This window comes from Camelus ferus, chromosome 30 (assembly GCF_009834535.1).
Source record: "Camelus ferus isolate YT-003-E chromosome 30, BCGSAC_Cfer_1.0, whole genome shotgun sequence".
Lineage (NCBI taxonomy): Eukaryota > Metazoa > Chordata > Mammalia > Artiodactyla > Camelidae > Camelus > Camelus ferus.
Genome location: NC_045725.1, coordinates 4520025 through 4537837, shown reverse-complemented (window position 1 = coordinate 4537837; position 17813 = coordinate 4520025). Strand labels below are relative to the sequence as shown.

At 44.1% G+C, this 17813-nt stretch overlaps 1 protein-coding gene across 1 annotated transcript in view; it reads right to left on the bottom strand.

Annotated features, from left to right (window-relative positions):
• Positions 1–16377, bottom strand: part of LOC102509687 (cytochrome b5) — a 34478-nt gene extending 18101 nt beyond the window's left edge. The window contains exon 1 of the mRNA XM_006187840.3: positions 16117–16377. Within this exon, the coding sequence (XP_006187902.1) occupies positions 16117–16245 (129 nt within the window). The 5' untranslated portion in view covers positions 16246–16377. The remainder of the gene's footprint in view (positions 1–16116) is intronic.
• Positions 16378–17813: the final 1436 nt, after the last annotated feature.

The following is a 17813-nucleotide window of genomic DNA, read 5'->3' as shown; positions in this document are numbered from 1 at the left end:
TCCTCAAAATACTAGGAATAGACTTACCCTATGACCCAGGAATCCCGCTTCTGGGAATATATCCAGAAGGAACCCTACTTCAAAATGACAGCTGCACCCCAAAATCATAGCAGCACTATTTACAATAACCAAGACATGGAACCAGCCTAGATGTCCATCAACAGATGACTAAATAAAGAGATGGTATATTTATACAATGGAATACTATTCAGCCATAAAAACGACAACATAATGCCATTTGCAGCAACATGGATCATTCTAAGTGAAGTAAGTCAGAAAGAGAAAGAAAAATACCATATGAGATCGCTTATACGAGGAATCTAAAAAAGAAAGAAAGAAAGAAAGAAAGAAAACAAAATATAAATACAAAACAGAAACAGACTCATAGACATAAAATACAAACTGGTGGTTGCCAAGGGGGGGGGTGGGAAGGGACAGACTGGGATTTTAAAATGCAGAATAGATAAACAAGATTATACTGTATAGCACAGGGAAATATATACAAGATCTTGTGGTAGCTCACAGAGAAAAAAAAAAGTGACAATGAATATATATGGGTTCATGTATGACTGAAAAATTGTGCTGTACACTAGAATTTGACACAACATTGTAAAATAACTATTACTCAATAAAAAATGTAAAAAAAAACTAAAAACTCAGTAGAAAAGAAATAAAAAAAAAAAAAGATAAACAGATGCCACCCCTGATACAGATTATTTCCAATAAATAAATTCTCAATATGAAGGCCATAATCTTAATCAGAGAGAAGATGTTGTGGTTAAAGTCAAAGTCATTCTAGATTCAAATTCACAGCCTGCAACTACTATTAATTCAGAAACTGATAATCAAGTGAAAATACCCTCCAGGCCCATTCTGCACTCCTGCTGTTTGTTTTTATGGCCATTTATAGTTTCTTGGATTATAAAATGGGTATATATTATCTTTCTGAAATTATCTTTGCTAGTTATATTCCTCCCTGACACAAATAATTTCATAAATGAGATACTCTTAGGCTTGATACAGAACAGTATGTTTTGCTTAGTCTTTGAATTTAACTGCTAGAATTCCTACATTTTAGCAGCTTTGGAAAGACAAGTTATAAAATTTCAAAATCAGAGGTTAGAAGGTTTTGTTCTGTGAAAGGAAAGCCTTACATTCTTGTAACTAAAACCAGGAGTGCATCTAATCAAGTGCATAGCTCCAGTCCCTCAGCCCATTCTTAACCATCTTATACACCACTGCTAGAATGTTCATCCTCAAATACCACTTGACACCCCCTACCCCCAACACAAACTTTTAGCTGGGAAATTCAGAATAGAGATTTTCCCAGATGCCCCTGCAGCTGGGTATGCCATGTGCTTAAATTCTGGCTAATGAAATGAGCCGAAGTGTCAGGAGAACCTTCCAGAAGCCTTCCCTTCAGAGTGGAGTGCCCCTTTTTCCTTGCTCTTCATCCCCTCCTTCATCTTGCTGCTAGAATGGGAATGCTGCCTTTGAACATAGAGGTGAGGGCCAGACCCTGGGGATGGGTGGGAAGTGAGCTGGAAGGGTAGCCCCCTGAGGGCCTGACGGAACACAGCTAACACACCAGACCTGGATCGCAGAGCCCATTTCTTCATGACATATGAATAAACTTCTAATCTGTTCAAGTACAGTTATTTGGGGGTTCTCCTGAGATGAACTCTAATTACTACATGAATCATTTTGTCAAAAAAAAATACCAGGTGGTAGGCACAGTTCTAAAGTCCTGAACACATAAAAGACGTGGATAAACATAGCTCCGAGTGTCAAGAAACTTAAAACCAAATTAGGACAATGCTTTCCACAGACATTACAATTAAGGGACCATCTTAACTGTCGACTGAACTGAGTAGATGTCTAGAAAAGTAGAAGCTTTTTTAAAAAAGTAGTCTAGGCTGCTTTAGTCGAGTTGGAATTGGAATAAGCAGAGTAGATAAGGAGGAATAAGCTCAAGGAAATTCGAGCAGGAATGAAGGCTTACTGGTGACACATGCACGGCTCGGGGTGAGTGAGGAGAGAAGTGTGAATACAGCCAAACAGCAGAGGCTGTGTGATGGCTCATTTTACATGTCAGCTCAACTCGGGTCCAGGGATGCCCAGGTGAGACATTATCTCCGGGTGTGTCTAGGAGGACGCTTCTGGAAGAGATTAGCATTCGAATCAGTGGACTCAGCAGAGTAGATGGGTGGGCACCATCCAATCCATCCAGGGCGGGAACAGAACAAAAGGTGGAGGAAGGAGGAATTCACCTGTTTCTCCGTTTCACTACTTGAGCTGGGACATCTCATCTCTTCTCCTGCCCTCAGACTGGGATTTATGTCACTGGCTCCTCTGGTTCTCAGGCCTTCAGACTCAGACACCTACTCCACCGGCTTTCCTGGGTCTCCAGCTTGCAGATGACAGACTGGGGGTACTTCTCAGCCTCCATAATCCTGAGAGCCAACTTCTTACAATGAATCTTTTCATATATATGAAGTGCGTGTGAGTGTCTCCTATTGGTTCTGTTTCTCTGGAGAACCCTAATAAAGGCTGGATGGTTAGAGTGGCCCAAATTATGTAGGGCCTTGAGAGCTAGGGTGAAGTGGAAGATAACAAGGCCCACTATGGGTCCCCAAAGAGCAGACTGACATGACAAAACGCTGGGTAAGCCTGTCATCGTTAGAACAGAGAGGCTCAAAGTCCAGATACACTGAACAGCACACTGGCGTGGGGGATCTGACAGTGCGCAGTACAGCGTGGCCCCTCCAAACCCCTCTCTTCCCCTCTACCTGTCCACAGGCTCCAGCCTTATTTTTAGACTTTTTTTCAACTTTTTATTTCTTTTAGGACTTTAAAAAAATTTTTTTATTATTTTGGGGGGAGGTAATTAGGTGATTTTTTGCTTTTTTGTTTTAGTGGAGGTACTGGGGATTGAACCCAGGACCTTGTGCATGCTAGGCACGCACTCTACCACTGAGCTATACCCTCCCCCGCAAAGGTTCCAGCCTTAATAAGCCACTCTCAGCTTCCTGAAAGTCTGGCCATCCTCTACCTCATGTGTGAACACAGCATCAAAAGCATAAAAGTCAGGAGATCTTAACTCAAAAGGGGAGGCTGAAGGTTTAAATCACAGAAGTTCAGAGTTTAAAAAAACCTTCAGAGACCCAACAGCCTTAAATTCATAGGTGGAGAAACTTGGGCCCCGAGATGCTAAGCCCAATGTCACACTGCCAGTTCATGGAGGAGCAGGACCAGAACACCGGGCTTTGAGGTATAGTTCAATCTCCCCGCCCTTTTTTCTGTTTCAAACATGCAAGCGGCCATTTTCACGTTTCTGTACAAAGTGACTTTAGATAAGATGCCTTAAAGTTTCTTCATACATCTCCCTTTTGGGACTTTGTGTGGAAATCTCTGTCACTTCTAGACCCCAAGAAATGTTGTCATTTGCCCTGCGTTCCTGGGCCTTACCAGCTAAGGAAGATCCAGAGGACACCCATGTTTCTATCTCAGGACTCTGTCTGTCTACAAGGCTGTCCCTATAAAATAACCCAGAAGGGTATACAGAACTACACTGCAGTATGAGGCCACGTCAGGTCAAAGTCATCCCCTCCAAGGGCTTGCTTAACTGAGTAAAAACAAATAACATGATATGATAACAATAGAAAAACTCCTTGTAATTAAACGTAATATAATGTGGACCCAAAGTCCACCAGTTCTGGAGTTTTAAATAGGATCTTTCAATCCAAACACTTACCACTGCCAAAAAGGTAGCACAAACACTGTCCACAGACAATGACTAGGCAAAAACTTTATTTAAAGAGAGTATCTTCAGTAGTTAAGCCAAAAATGAAAGCCATTGCTTGGAGCATGAACAGTTTACGTAAGATTTAGAAAAAAATAACAAGATAGTCGAATGTGAACTAGATAGCCGAATGTTTCCTATCACTTGTAGATGCTGTTTTTCTGAGAAGGCCAAGGGTGATGGCTTTGAAGCTGGTTGGGTTCCTCAGACCTCTTCCTGCCCTGCCTCTAGGTGGATTCAGTGAAGGAGCTGGTACCAGTGTCTGCCCTGCCCTGGGGTTTTCTGTGCACCTTCTCACTGAACCCTTAAAGCTCAGGGGCCAGAGGCTCACAGGCACCATCTGAACCACTTCTCCCTGTTCACTCTGAAGATGATGGATGAAATGTAAAATCAGGCCATCTGTGCACTCCTCCAGCTGGCTCATGAGACCCACCCACCCACCCACACATCTGCCCAGTGCTAAGGCAAGCTCTGTGTTTCCAAGATGCGTAAGTCATGGCCCCTGCCCCCAGAGTGTCACAGTCCAGTGACATGCAGACAAGTAGGAGCTAAGCATAGTAAGCACCGGGGGCAGATTCATGGCACGACAGAGGGAGGGATGAGCATCCTGGGAGCCGGAGGTGACAAGGGGCCAGGGAGGGGTCCCTAAGGAGGGGATGACTAGACTCCTGTGTGAAAGGTTCAGTGGCTGCTCAACAAGCGAAAAGGGGTGAGGGGATGTTCTATGCAAAGAAAATGCACAACAAAAAGGTCCAGAGACAGAAACACAATGGCACCCTGGCAGTACTGCGGCACTGTGAATAACCAGGTTTCATGGAAATAAAAATGCAGTGTCTGATAGTTTTTCTCATTTGTTTTTGTTATTGAATTGGGGAAGGCAATTAGAAAGGAGAATTAAGCACATGCCACCTTCCAATTACTTTATAAATAACCCTTTCCCACATCACTTGTCAAAATGTTAAATTAGAACCCTCAGTAGTCACGTATTTGGCTACAAGCCCCTTCACCTTTGTAATGGTTTGTTCTCCAGTTGTCAGGGCTTCTACATCCAGATGGTACTGTGTTAAGGAAAAACCTCAGGTTTGGAAGCAGAGGCACCTGAATTCAAGGTCAGCTTTGCCACATCTTAGCAGAGTGACCCAAGAAGGTCCCAGATCTTCCTGAGCTTCCATTTCCCCATCTTAAATACCTCTGCCATCTTGAACTGCAGAGAAGACTAAATGATATAATTAGTAGAATGGCATGTAACAGGCGTTCAAGTAATATCAGTTTAGTTCCCCTTCTTCACCACCCCCATTCAATATTGCCAGAAAGAACCTTGCACAGAACCTCACACAGCACCTAGACCTGTAAACTGCTGAGGCCAAGTCCAGCACCAAACCCCCAGCCCCAGGTGATCCCTTCTTTCCTGCCCTTCATCTTCAAGAGGTTTCTGTGGATTAAATCAACTGGCTTGATGTTACGAAGCCACAGAACCAAATGGCAAGAGGTAACAGAAACAACATATCGTGAGGGCAGAGAGCATTTTCCTTGTGAAATAATTCTTAAAGGTCATTAGGGTGCGAGTGGATAAGTGATGCAGCTGTAAGCTCGCAGCGCTCTTGCAGAGTGCTGTTATAATTTTCTGTCCTTGAAAAAAAGAAAAGCAAAATTCTGCTTGGTTACTTTCAGAACTGAGACAGTGAATGTGTGGCCTAAAATATACCATGAACAATCAAAGGCAATTTTGCATTTAGTCAGTTTTCGCTGACCAGTATTTCTAACTCTACCATTACTAAACTTGCCTCATTAGGTAAAATAAAACGAGTAACCTGAAGACATAATTACTCTTCTGATCTCTGGAGGGAATAGAAGTGCCCAATTCTGAGGTAATGACCTGGGGGTAGAGGAAAGGGGCAGGAGCAGGCCTGCCTCGGAGGGACGAGAGCAGGGACACTGAGGCCAAGAAAGGAGCTGGAATACACACCGCTTACCTTGCGACCCAGCCTAACCCAATGCTCCTCGTAAGAACGAGCAAAGCCCCAAAATCGAGGGCCAGTGGCAGACGGGTTATGGTCTAAGAGGGGCTACTCCTCTCTCTACTCTCCAGGGTGCATCCTGAGTTAGAATGGCCATGAGAGGACAGGACAAACTAGAGGGGAAAGGACAGTAGGATTGAGGGTGGAACCAGTCTTGTCTTTTCTTTTTTCTCCCTCAATACCAAATTATTAAGTATATTTTCCCTTTTCTGTCTAGCGTTAAAAATTTTAAAAAGGGCTGAAACAGGCAACTGGAGGCAAGAGAGAAATAAAACAAGCTGTCAGGAAATTATTCAAGCTGGCGCCACAGCCATTCTGCATTGATTTTCTAACTTTACACTACAAACTTTTACTTATTCATTCAACAAATAACTAACTGTTGAGCCTTTTCTATGAGCCAGCACTGATCTAGTTGCTGGGACATACTTGAGAATAAAGCAGAAGAAAATTCCTGCACTCACAGAGCACACATTCTAGAGGAGGGGGACAGATGAGCAATAAAAATGATAAGCAGGTTATATGGTATGTTAGAAGGTGATACGTGCTAGGAGAAAAAGAAAAACCAGGGCAGGGTGGTGGGGTCAGGAGAGTGGGGGGACAGGAGAGGCCTCATTGCGAAGGTGAAGGAGTGAACATGCCAGTATCTGGGGGATTACCTTCAGCACAAAGGGCTTGTGCTGGGAGGATTCCTGGCATGTTCGTAGAAGAGCAAGGGCATCAGCATGCCTGAAGCAGGACGTGCCAGAAGGCAGTAGGGATGCGGTATCAGCTGGAGCTAGGCGCCAAGTGACGCAGGGCCTTGTAGCCATCTTACACACTTGGCTTTAGCCATGAAAGAGAGGGAACCAATGAAGGTTTTGATTCTTTATACTGAAAATAGGTCCAGAGAGGTGCCATGTGCCCATCACTCAGATTCCCCCAATGGACGCTACACACCTTCCGTAACTAGTGCATCATCAGAACCAGCAAATATCTTGGCACAACACGGTTCACTCAGAGAGATGACTTTGCACACCTGTGTGTGTGTTTGCTATCTTTGTGTCCTGGTCTGTGGCACTTTCCCACGTGTCAATTCACATAACGCAGGACCGTTCTGTCATCGCAAAGGAGCTCCCCCTGCTGCCCCTTTGCAATCACCCTCCCTTTTCCTCTCTCCCCGGTCACCACTCATCTGTTCTTGGCCGCTGTAATCTTGTCATTCTAAGAATGTCACAGAAATGGAATCACATTGTGTGCAATCCTTTGAAACTCTTTTTTCATCTTGGGTAATACGTTTGACACCCATTCAGGTCACTTTGTTCCATTTTCACTGCTGAGTCACATTCCACTCTGTCCACATACTAGTCTAACCACTGGCCCACTGAATAACAGGGGAGTTGTTTCCAGCTTGGGGCCATATTACAAATAAAGCTGCTAGCCCAACAGCCATTCTCCATCAGCTGTCTGATACTTAACACTTACACACGTTTAATTATTCATTCAATCAATATTGAGTCTTCTCTCTGTACCAGCATTGCTGGAATTTGCATAGTCTTTCATGTGGACATAAGCTCTCATTTCTGTAGTACAAATGCCAAGGAGTGCTGCTGCTGGGTCATGTAGTAAGTGTATGGTTAGCTTTTTTTAATGGACAGGTTGATTTCCAGAGTGTCTGTACCATTCTGCATTCTCACCAGCAACACATGACCGATTCAGTATCACCACATCCTCACCAGCATTTGGGGTACCCGTACTTTTTTTTAATCGTAGTCATTCTAACAGGTGTGTTGCAGTACCTCACTGTGGTTTTAATTTGCATTTCCCTAGTGGCTAATGATGTTGGATATCTTCTCATGCGCTTACTTGCATCTATATATCTTCTTGGAGGAAACTGCTGTTCAAATCTTTTTCCCTTTTTCTGTTTGGATTAGTTCCTTATTGTTGAAGTTAGAGATTTTTTTTACATATTCTAGATAGAAGTCCTTTGTCAGATATAAGATTAGAGAAAGCTCTCTCCCAGTCAGTGGCTCTGTCATTTCATTTCCTTAACAGGGTCTTCTAAAGAATGAAAGTTTTTAGTTTTCATGAAGTCCAATTTATCTGTTTTTTCTTATGTGGATCACGTTTTCACTAACTTGTTTGAAAGACAGAAAGGCCCCAAGTGACTCGGTATGGAGGGCGAGGGGACAGGGCTGCCAGCTGAGGTGGGAGAGGGAAAAAGAGGCCAGATCACGCAGAGTTTATTAAACCAGGATGGAGAGATGGCCTCTTATTCTAAGTGTAATGGGAAGCCATGGAAAGGAACTAAGCAGAGAAATGACAGTCTGTTTCTACAAAATGAAGTTTTTATGCTCTTCTAGAACTTATATTTAATGATAACAATATACATTACCTAAGCCGAAAACTCAAAGGAACAACCAATGTGATTGAATCAGTGAAATTCTGAAGACTGTGAGGACAGATGCTCTGAAGAGAAAGACTCTCTAACAACTCCTGCAATAAGAAAGGAAGGTGAACACGAAACAGCAGCGTGAAGGGAGGAGGAAGAGGCCTTTTCCAAGGACCCCCCGTCCCCCCAGAAGCCACTGTAAGTGGGATGGGGTCACTGGCAGCCAAGGGAACACCCTAGGAAACACAGTACCACCCACAACTCAGAGGTCAGGACTGCATCAGCGAGGGGGTGGGAAGTGGGGGGCAGAGGATCAGCTGAACCCATGGAGGGATTTTATCAGAGCAGTAACCTCATCAGATTTCCACTCAGAACAAGTCCTTCCAGCCCAGTTATTCAACAGGCCTTTCGAAAACAACATGTAACCCCTTCACACGTGCCCAACAATCTCATCGTTGACCAAAACAACGCGGATTCTTAAAGAGCATCCAGATGCCATCTGTGTTAGGAACAAGGGGCATCCTTGAAGACTCCTCCAGAATGCTCTCAGCGTATGAACTTCCCCAGGGGCAAGTGCAATAGCTATTTCCTTCACCTTCCAGGACGTGACACAGTAAAATGACAGCAGATGGAAAGAAAGGCACATTTCTGCCCTTTGACCTTCCAAAGGTTTTCCTCTTATTCGTTCACGATTTCCCTTTGCTTTCTCCCTGGTTCCTGCAGAGAACTCCGGATACAGAGGGGGAGGGGGAGGTTCTCAAAGCAAATAACAGCAGTCGTGTACCGACTGGATGCCTGTTTTCTTTTGAAGCTGTACTAGCTGGCTTGGGGCCCGTGCCCTAGTCACAGAGTTAGCAGAAGCACTGGGGCTGGGGGTCCTGGCCCCGCATTCAGTCTTAGCTCGGGTCCTCGCCGGCTGTGGGACTTGAGCAAGCTACTGAACCTCCCAAGTGACTTTTTTCTTACCTTTAAAAAGGTGAATACCACTATCACCACCCACCTAAAAGGACTGTTTCCAGAATTAAAAGTAAAAATGCAAAGGAGGGTTTTACACACAAAGAGCATTTAGCATTCTATCAAGTACATACTGAACGTCAACCAGCGTTCAGTGAGTGTCCACTGCTATCACTTGAAGTCTTAGCCCACCAGAGACTTCCACCAGGGGAGGGAGTGTTAATGACATTTATTTAACACTTCCTGAAGATGACGGAAAAAGGGGAAAGTAGGCTGGATATACTTTGTGTCCTGACCAGTTTCTGACACACCTGTGCGAAGCTCAGTGAACAGCAGGCCCTCAAAGAAACAGGGAGAAACGGACACTCCCAAGGTCTTCACCGCAGAAGGGCCACGGGCTGCACTCCCAGCACAGCAGGCACACGTGACCCCCGCCCAAGCCTGGAGGCGGTTAATGTCGCCCACCTCCTTCTGCCTGTCCACTCTGCCGCAGTATCCCCACGCCACATCAGTGTCAGTTCAGTGTCACCGTGGGGCATGACGAACTCATGGGCTTGACTAGAGACGCAGTTCTGTGGGTGTAAGAATGTGACTTCCTGCCGTTGTTCACGAGACAACAGCTCTCCCCAGCCTGAGGTCCCTTCCCAACAGGCGACACAGGCCACATTCTACTCTCCCAGGGTGAACTGAGTCACACGTCTTCAGCCTGCTCTCCTGGTCCCCACACTTAGTGGACTTAGTGAAAGACACAGCAGCCAGTTAAGGAGCACATGTAAGCGGATGTTCCTAAGAAAACCAAAGTCAAAACTTTACGGCTTTGAGTCACTGCTGCTAAAACCCTCAACTATGCTGTTGCTACCTCAGGCCACTCTTCTGAATGCTTTGAAATGGACTAGGACTGACAACTAAGGCTAGTTTTAGGTAAACAAGGTATTACTTGCTGCAGCTGAATTTTTAGAAGAATTTATATGCTGAATGGGCTGAAAAAGAAATTCCCATACATTTCTCCTACTGACAAAAAAACACAACCAAATAATCCAGGAGAGGAGGCGGTAATCAACCAATCTCTCAGTTACTAAAGGGAACTAAGAACTCACTAAAGAGAACTTGCACCTGAGGAAGACCAGCTTTGCCTGGGGTGTGAGCCCGTGTCACTGTAGTCACTTAGAACAGCCACCGTGGGCACCTTGGGACACGCATCTACGTGTAAAAAGTATACAAGCTTTCACCCAACAATCCCACTTGTAAAGATCTACCTAAGGAGATAGTCACAGGTGGGAAATTAACAACAAAGTGTGCAGAAGAGAGGAGTGGTTACGTACATTATGACACATGTGTATAATAAGGAGGCAGACGGGAAAAATATGATTTACTGAATGGGATGTTTCCCTCAGCATATAGAGGCAGGGGGCAGATTACAAAACAGCATGTAGAATATGCTACTGTTTATATAAAACAATCAGTGTACAATGGTGAATGAATACAGAGCTGTCTGGAGAATGTTTATCAAAACACTCACAGCCGTCACCTCTGGGTAGTGGAATCCCAGGCGGCTTTGATTTTCTTCCTTGCACTTTTCCACATTATTCAGTTCCTTACAATAATCATGTGTTCTTTCCCCCCAAAACAATAAAGTTGTGTTTTTTAAAAGCTCCAGAGAAGAGATGATAATATCTCATTACGCATAGCATATAATCCTGAAAAATTATACTTCAAGTGAATATTTGTATTTTAAACCATTTTTGTTTACTGGCTAACATTATAATTTCTGAGATGTGCTCCTACTAAAATATTGGACCTATACTACATAACAAAAATTATAACCATTTATAAGAAAACTTTAATCAAAACAGTAACATACTTTTCCAAGTTTTCACATATGCTATTCTTGCAGTGTTTACAAACCTGAAATAGATGCAGAATACTCCCCAATGAAGAATGAAGAAAACAATTTAGAGAATTTACCTGCCTTGCCTCAGGTCATCTCAATAACAGCTTTAGGACTAGATCTAGTTTCATTACTCCCAGGCAATATTTCTATGGTTTTGGAGGGCTTTTAAAAAAGAATGATAGATATCTGCATTAAGTAGAAATGAGTGTGACTTATTCCTTGATTTAGCCAAACTGGCCTGAATAATCTGTTCTCTCTTCCTTAGCCAGAATTTCTATTCACCTTAAAGATAAATAAAAGGCGAAAGTCAACAATGTACAGTGGTTAATTTTTTTTTTAACTGTTTCAAAACAAAGTAGCCTCACAATCACTCTTGGACTCTTGGAACCTCTTCTGAAAAGTAGCAAAAAGTTACCACACACATAAAAGTGACAATGTATAAATGAGGCCCTGCCCACAGGCTCCCATTCCCCATGTGGCCTAGTGAGAATGGCCCTGACACCTATTTACCCAAGATACCTGAACCACCTTTACCACCAAGGGTCCCTTTATATTTTCCTCCTATGGATTTCACATTTTCTGAGTTTTCTTCACCAAACTACGTATGTTAAATAATAGTAACTTACCCCTTTTATACTCATCAAAAACATATTTGCAACTGCAGCTTTTTACTAGCATAAAACTCAGAATATTTTCAAACTTCCTTGAAAAAAGCAAAGGCATTTAGGATCTCAACGCTAAATATGCCCGCCATATCAAGAGTAAAGATATAGTGTCCTCCGTGTTTTCACAACTAAGTACAATGAATCCCTGGATCCCCAGAGCACTGAGGTCCCCCAGGCTTGGAACCACTGGTCTCTGCAAAGTAGGCAGCCATGTTCAAGGAAAACAACAACAAAAAATTAGCCCCTACAACAAAACCCGCTATAAAGAACACTGCATAAGATTCCAAAAGCAAAAGTGAGTCAGGAGCCAACAGCTTTGTAAGGCAGAATGCTATTAAAGAATATCTAAGATGCAGGTACAGAGTATCAGAATCCCAGGATCACCAGAAAATATTCTATAGAAACAAGTTACCATTTTGATCGTGTAAAGGAGGAGGGCAACTTGACACAAAGGCATTATGCTTTATAATATTTTTCTTCACAAACTAAATGTTAATGAATTGAACTGAAAGAAAGTTAATATTGCTGCCATCAATTATGTGATACTTTCTTCTATATACTCCACAGCACTTGTAAAAACTGAATAAATGCTACTGGCCAAATCACAGAATGGGAAAAGCAAACGATTCTTTCCTGGCCCTAAATGCCTACATTTTCATTCAAAATTCTATAATCATTAATTTTCCTAATAATATAAGCAGAAATGACAAGACTCAACTTCACAAATATAAATTCAAAAACTAGAAGTCACAATTGAATAAATACCTACTTCAAAGTAAGGAGGCAACAAGCTCATAATCTCAAAGGCCTGTACGAGCTAGTATCTAAACACCTGCTGCTATTTAAGTTGCCAGCAGTAAGGAGCCAGTCCTTCTTCTCAGGTGTCTAGGCTCCTCTAGAAAACAAAACAGCTCTAAAAGGCTATTACATCAGGGGACAGAGCTTACTGAACAACTTAGAAACTTCACCTATGTTCTTGACCAGAAGAATATAATTTTTATAATATTCTCCTGTTTCAACATCACCTGCCAGTTTACATCTTTACCTAAAATCTCATATCAGCACTCAGTTACATACGATGGTACAGAAAGCAAGCCACAACCAACCCTAACCTATACTGGTATAGCAGTTTGCATTTGCCAGTGCCTGTGTGTTATACGTTTAACCAGTATTATTTTGCTTAATTTTTATCTTAATCCCTCAAAGTTAGCACTATTATCACCCTCCCATTTTATGTTAAATAAAGCATATGAGTGTAGGCACAGACCGAGACCCCCTTCCATCCATCACAGTATATACTTTCCCAACACGAATACAGACATGCATATAAATCTATGATGTATGAGATCTGGCCCATAATGACTGAGCATTCACTTTAGAGGTAGGAAAGCAAAAAACAAAACAACAACAACAACGAAACCCAAGAAACTCCTTTTATGTTTGGGTAAGTTAGGGAAAGTGGAATATTCCTTAGCTACCATGCAAAGGATACACAAATTTCCAGGGCTTTTAAATGACAGAAGAAAGAGGGTAGGGCAGGTGGGGAGAGACAGATCTTCTGAGCTCCTTTCTCTGTTTCAAAAGAAGGTATGAGAGAAACAGCACTGGCCTAATAAAGTAATGGAACAGGAGGCATCCAGGAAGAAGAAAAACATTCTGGCAGAGCATGCTGCAGATCTCTGAATGGGATGGGTGTTTAAAATGCATGAAGCAGCTGGCAGGGAAGCCCAGGAAGGCTGGGCTGGCAGCAGGAAGCCAAAGGCTAGGACACTGCATTAAACAGAAATGGTCTCAGAAAGAGAAAACAAAAGAGCAAAAACACAAATGGAAAATATGTCCCCCCAAAAATAGAACTGGATGTTCTGGGAAAGTTGGCACCCCGATGGCCAGCCAGAACAGGCTGGCGGGCCTCCTCCTCACTGTGTACCTCCATCATTTTGATGGGTTCAATTTCACAGTGTCAGCCACTGTCCTCTTCTACCTTAATCCAGACCCGCCCTAGGAGCCGGTCCATCACCACTGATTTTAGGCCCTACTTACGTGGGCCGATGCCTGACGCCTCACACAGCCACTCCAGGTCTACCTTCCACTGCTGAACTAGACTACAGCCAGTACAGCACAGCTTTCTGGGTTATAATTCCTGTCCATATCATTGTTTTCTGTGTTATTCCTGCTTCCTCAAATGGAAGCTTCTGAGAACAGAAATGGTATCTCTTCCTCTCGGGTTCCACAGTCCCCACTGTAAGAACTCAGCAGGTACTGGATCGACTGATCAAAGCGTAGAGCGTGAATATCAGAGAGCAGTGGTGTCACGGGGTAGCTATTCTAGGGAGCATTTTACTAAGTACCAACTGAGAAAAGTAAAGTACATAGGAACCGCTGTAAAACTTTTTATTTATTTCACTATAGAGTTGTTTTCAGTTACCTCACTACAAGTATTAGTTATCAAGTTTTAGGGATAAATGCATTTCATCACATTTTACTTGAGAGGCATTCTCCCCAAGCTACTTTCAAAGAGAGAGTATTGAAAACTAAGAAATAAAGGAATTTGTTGTTCGCCAATTCACCCACTAAACAGCTGGCTTGCATCTCTTTCAGTTTCGCTTAGAAAACTGCAGGTCCCTTTTCTGCCTCATAAGAATGAAATGTTAAAAATCTTTTCTTCCTTATCTCCTCCTGAGAAATATAGCCATAAAAGTTATTCAAGATATATCTTAAGGCAGTGATTATTGACTAGGAGTGATTTTTTTTTGGGTCCCCGAGGGGACATTTCACAATAGGGGGACATTTTTGGTTGTCACAACTGGGGAAGTGGATGATACTGACATCTGGTGGGGGGAGGCCAAGGAGGTTCCCTGTACAACACAGTGAACAGGACAGAACCCACAGAAATAGAAAAAAATGACAAATACTTCATAATATAAAATATCCTATCAATCTTTTGTAAGTGCTTTTTTTTTTTATAGACACAAAGAAAGCACACACCAGGTCTTAAAATCCCACAATTACATATACCACAGGAAGGGTGAAAAGTCCCAAGTAGACATTTGGGGTCAATTAGACCTGATGTTACCACACAGGATTATTGGTTGAAGAAACTCTAATAGCAAATGAGCTCTGTAGCTCAGCAAAAGGGACAGGACAGAGCAGATCTGATCCCCTACCACAAACCACTCTTAACTAGTTTGGGACACTGTTTTAGCTACTGGCACATCACCAAATGACAATTTAATAGTAAAATATCTTACTAAAAAACATCATCTTCAACCTTAAAAACTTTTCTTAATATTCTCTGCAAAGCAAATGTTCTTCGATATACACTGTGATCCAGCTCAGACCTGGCCTCTATCTTCATTTTCCTCACAAACTATGTAAAGATTTTTCATCACTAAACATTCCATTTATTGTCTGGGGGGATGAAGGAGAGTGTCACACTGAGATTTATGATTCATACTCCCCCACAACAATAAAACACACCCAGCGGTAGCAAAGAGAATAGCCCCTTAGAATTTACTGCAAAAAAATTTTTAATCCAATGCAAAGTATCTTACCAAAAGAAAGCTCCTCTAAGTTAAGCAAAGTTATTTTACAATTTCCAAGGTTACTTAAGGATCAAGCCCCAATGGCAGTCTTTATGTCTCTGTCTGTCCCTCTCCCTTCCTTCTTAATCAAAGCCACACACAACAGCCACACTCATTCGCAGGAAACCAGCACTGTACCTCACTGAAATCATCACTGGGTAAGTTAACAATTATGGGGCGCCTTCTAGGTGAACGGTGGGCATGTGGAGGCCCAGAAGAGCGGGTGCGGACCACTCCTGGACCTCTGAGCTCAGGGTCCCCTGACTATCGGGGTGGGTGGGCTCCAACCGGCTCCAGGAATAACAAATGGGACAATCATTGTCCTAAGCAAACTCAACGATAAAAGGGATTTTCAAAGTCCTTCGTAGCTGCGCCCCTCCGGAAGGCAGCTCCAAAGGCGATGTTGTTTCCCACTAAGTGCTAAGTGGGACTTCCCTACACGCCCGCGCAGGGTCTCGGGGGGACATTTCCTGCCCTACAAGGGCGCGCCGCGGGCTGCTAAAACGGCTCACCCAGCCGGGGCGCTGGCCTATGCATCTCCGGTCGCCCCCTAGGTGTGCACACACAGGGGTGCAGCCTCTGGGGGCACACAGACGCGGAGCGCGCTCTTAGGTGTGCACACGCGGGTACTCAGACTCAGGTGTTCAGATTTAGGGGGCGCTCCCAGGTGTGCACACACAAGTGTGCAGACTGGGGCGCACATGCAGGTATGCAGACAGGGGAAGTGTCGCCAGTTGAGCACACAGAGCCTCGCAGGTCAATCCCGCCACTCAGAGAACGAAAAGTCTCGGCAGGAAATCCCCAAACCTCGGGCGGCATCCTGCCTCACCAACTCACCTCCTCCAAAAATTTAGTCAAATCATACACCTTGTGGTGCAGGATCAGCCAGATGCTCTTGCTGTCGTTGTGCTTCTGGATCTCTTCCAGGGTATAGTACTTCACGGGTTTGTCTGGCTGCTCGGCCATTTCGGAAAGCGGCGAGCCTCAAGCCCTGGAGACAGCAGTGGAGCCGGGTAGAGGTGAGCGAGCTTCTCAGCGAACTCCGCCCGGGACATTCCCCGCCACCGGGGCCCTGAGCCTGGCCAGGGGGGCCGACACGATGGAGAGGGTGGGGCCGAAGCATGACCTCCGATGATTGGTTAGAACTCACGTCACTCACGGGACCCGCCCTCGACAGACACCCTCCACCAACTCCAGCGCGCCCCGCCCAGCGCGCGGGTGTTGATTGGCTGCAGAAGGTATTCTTCACAATCACGGCGGTCAGAGCGCGCGGAGGGCGGGGCTCCCGTTGCGTTTGCGCAGAAGGCGGTGGCGGGGGGAGGAGTCCGGTGAGCGCGGACCCGACTGGCCAGGCCCCGGGGGCCGGAGGGGCCGGGTCGCGAGGGTCCGAGGGGGCCGGCGCAGAGTCCACTCTGTGCAGGGCCGCGGCCGCACATCAAAATCTCCGCGATTTCCCAATCAGGTCAGATCAGCCCAACCTGGACGTTAATGTGTAACAAAGTCGTTCCATTGCGAGTGTTAGGGCGACCTGTTAGCGTGACAGGACACGTAAACGAGCCTCCTGGACGTTAAAATACTCAGAGTCCTCACTTGGCCTCGGCAAACAAGTGTGCTGCTCAGAGCAGTGCTCTCTAACTGCCTGACCCATCCCCCTCCCGCCCAGAACGACCCCGTTGTCACCGGAGAAACAAATCTAGGCAAATTATTTGTTCTATGAAAGCAAAAAACGTCCCCAAGTACTTAGGACATCTTTCGCTCTGAAGTACTTTGCTGTTGACTCCTGACTAAGCAAGTACTTGTATTGTCTCCTTTGTCTTTTATCACTAAGGTAAATCCTAAATGGCTGATAGCTCTTGGAATAGCCTGGAACAGCACCTCTCCAGCTGGGCGCCAATGGGAAGATTTACAAATGTTAGAGAGAAAAAAAAAACAAGGCGGGGGGAAGGGAGCTATTCCAGCATATTAAAGTCATCTGATATTTTTAAGGCCTTTTTCAGCAATGGTAGTTAATTCCAAAATGAACTCCACAACAGGTTACACCTGTAGGTCATCCTCCCAGAAACTAGGCACTGTTCTTCACACTAGATGCTGCTGAATTAGTTTTCTATCCCCCTGCTCACCTCCTCCATAGGAATGCAAGCCCATGGAGAAGAGGACATTTCCCAAACTTTCCAAACAGTCTTTAGTCTTTTCATATGATGGAATACATTGATTTTCAAATACTGCACCAGCCTTGCAGCTCTAGAATAAACCCTACTTGCTTATGATTTTTAATTCTTTTTACATATTGCTGAATTACATTTTGTTAAGAGATTTTGTATCTGTAAGAGATGCTGGTATGTATTTTTCTTTTTATGCATTTTATTTGTCTGGTTTGGATATCAGAGTAATATTGGCTTCACAGAATTAGTTGTGAAGTATTCCCTTTTCCTTTTTTTTTTTTTTTGGAAGAAAATGTGTAGAATTGCTGTTATTCTTTAAAAGTTTGGTAAAATTCTCCAGCAAAATCATATGGACTGGCAGATTTATTTTTC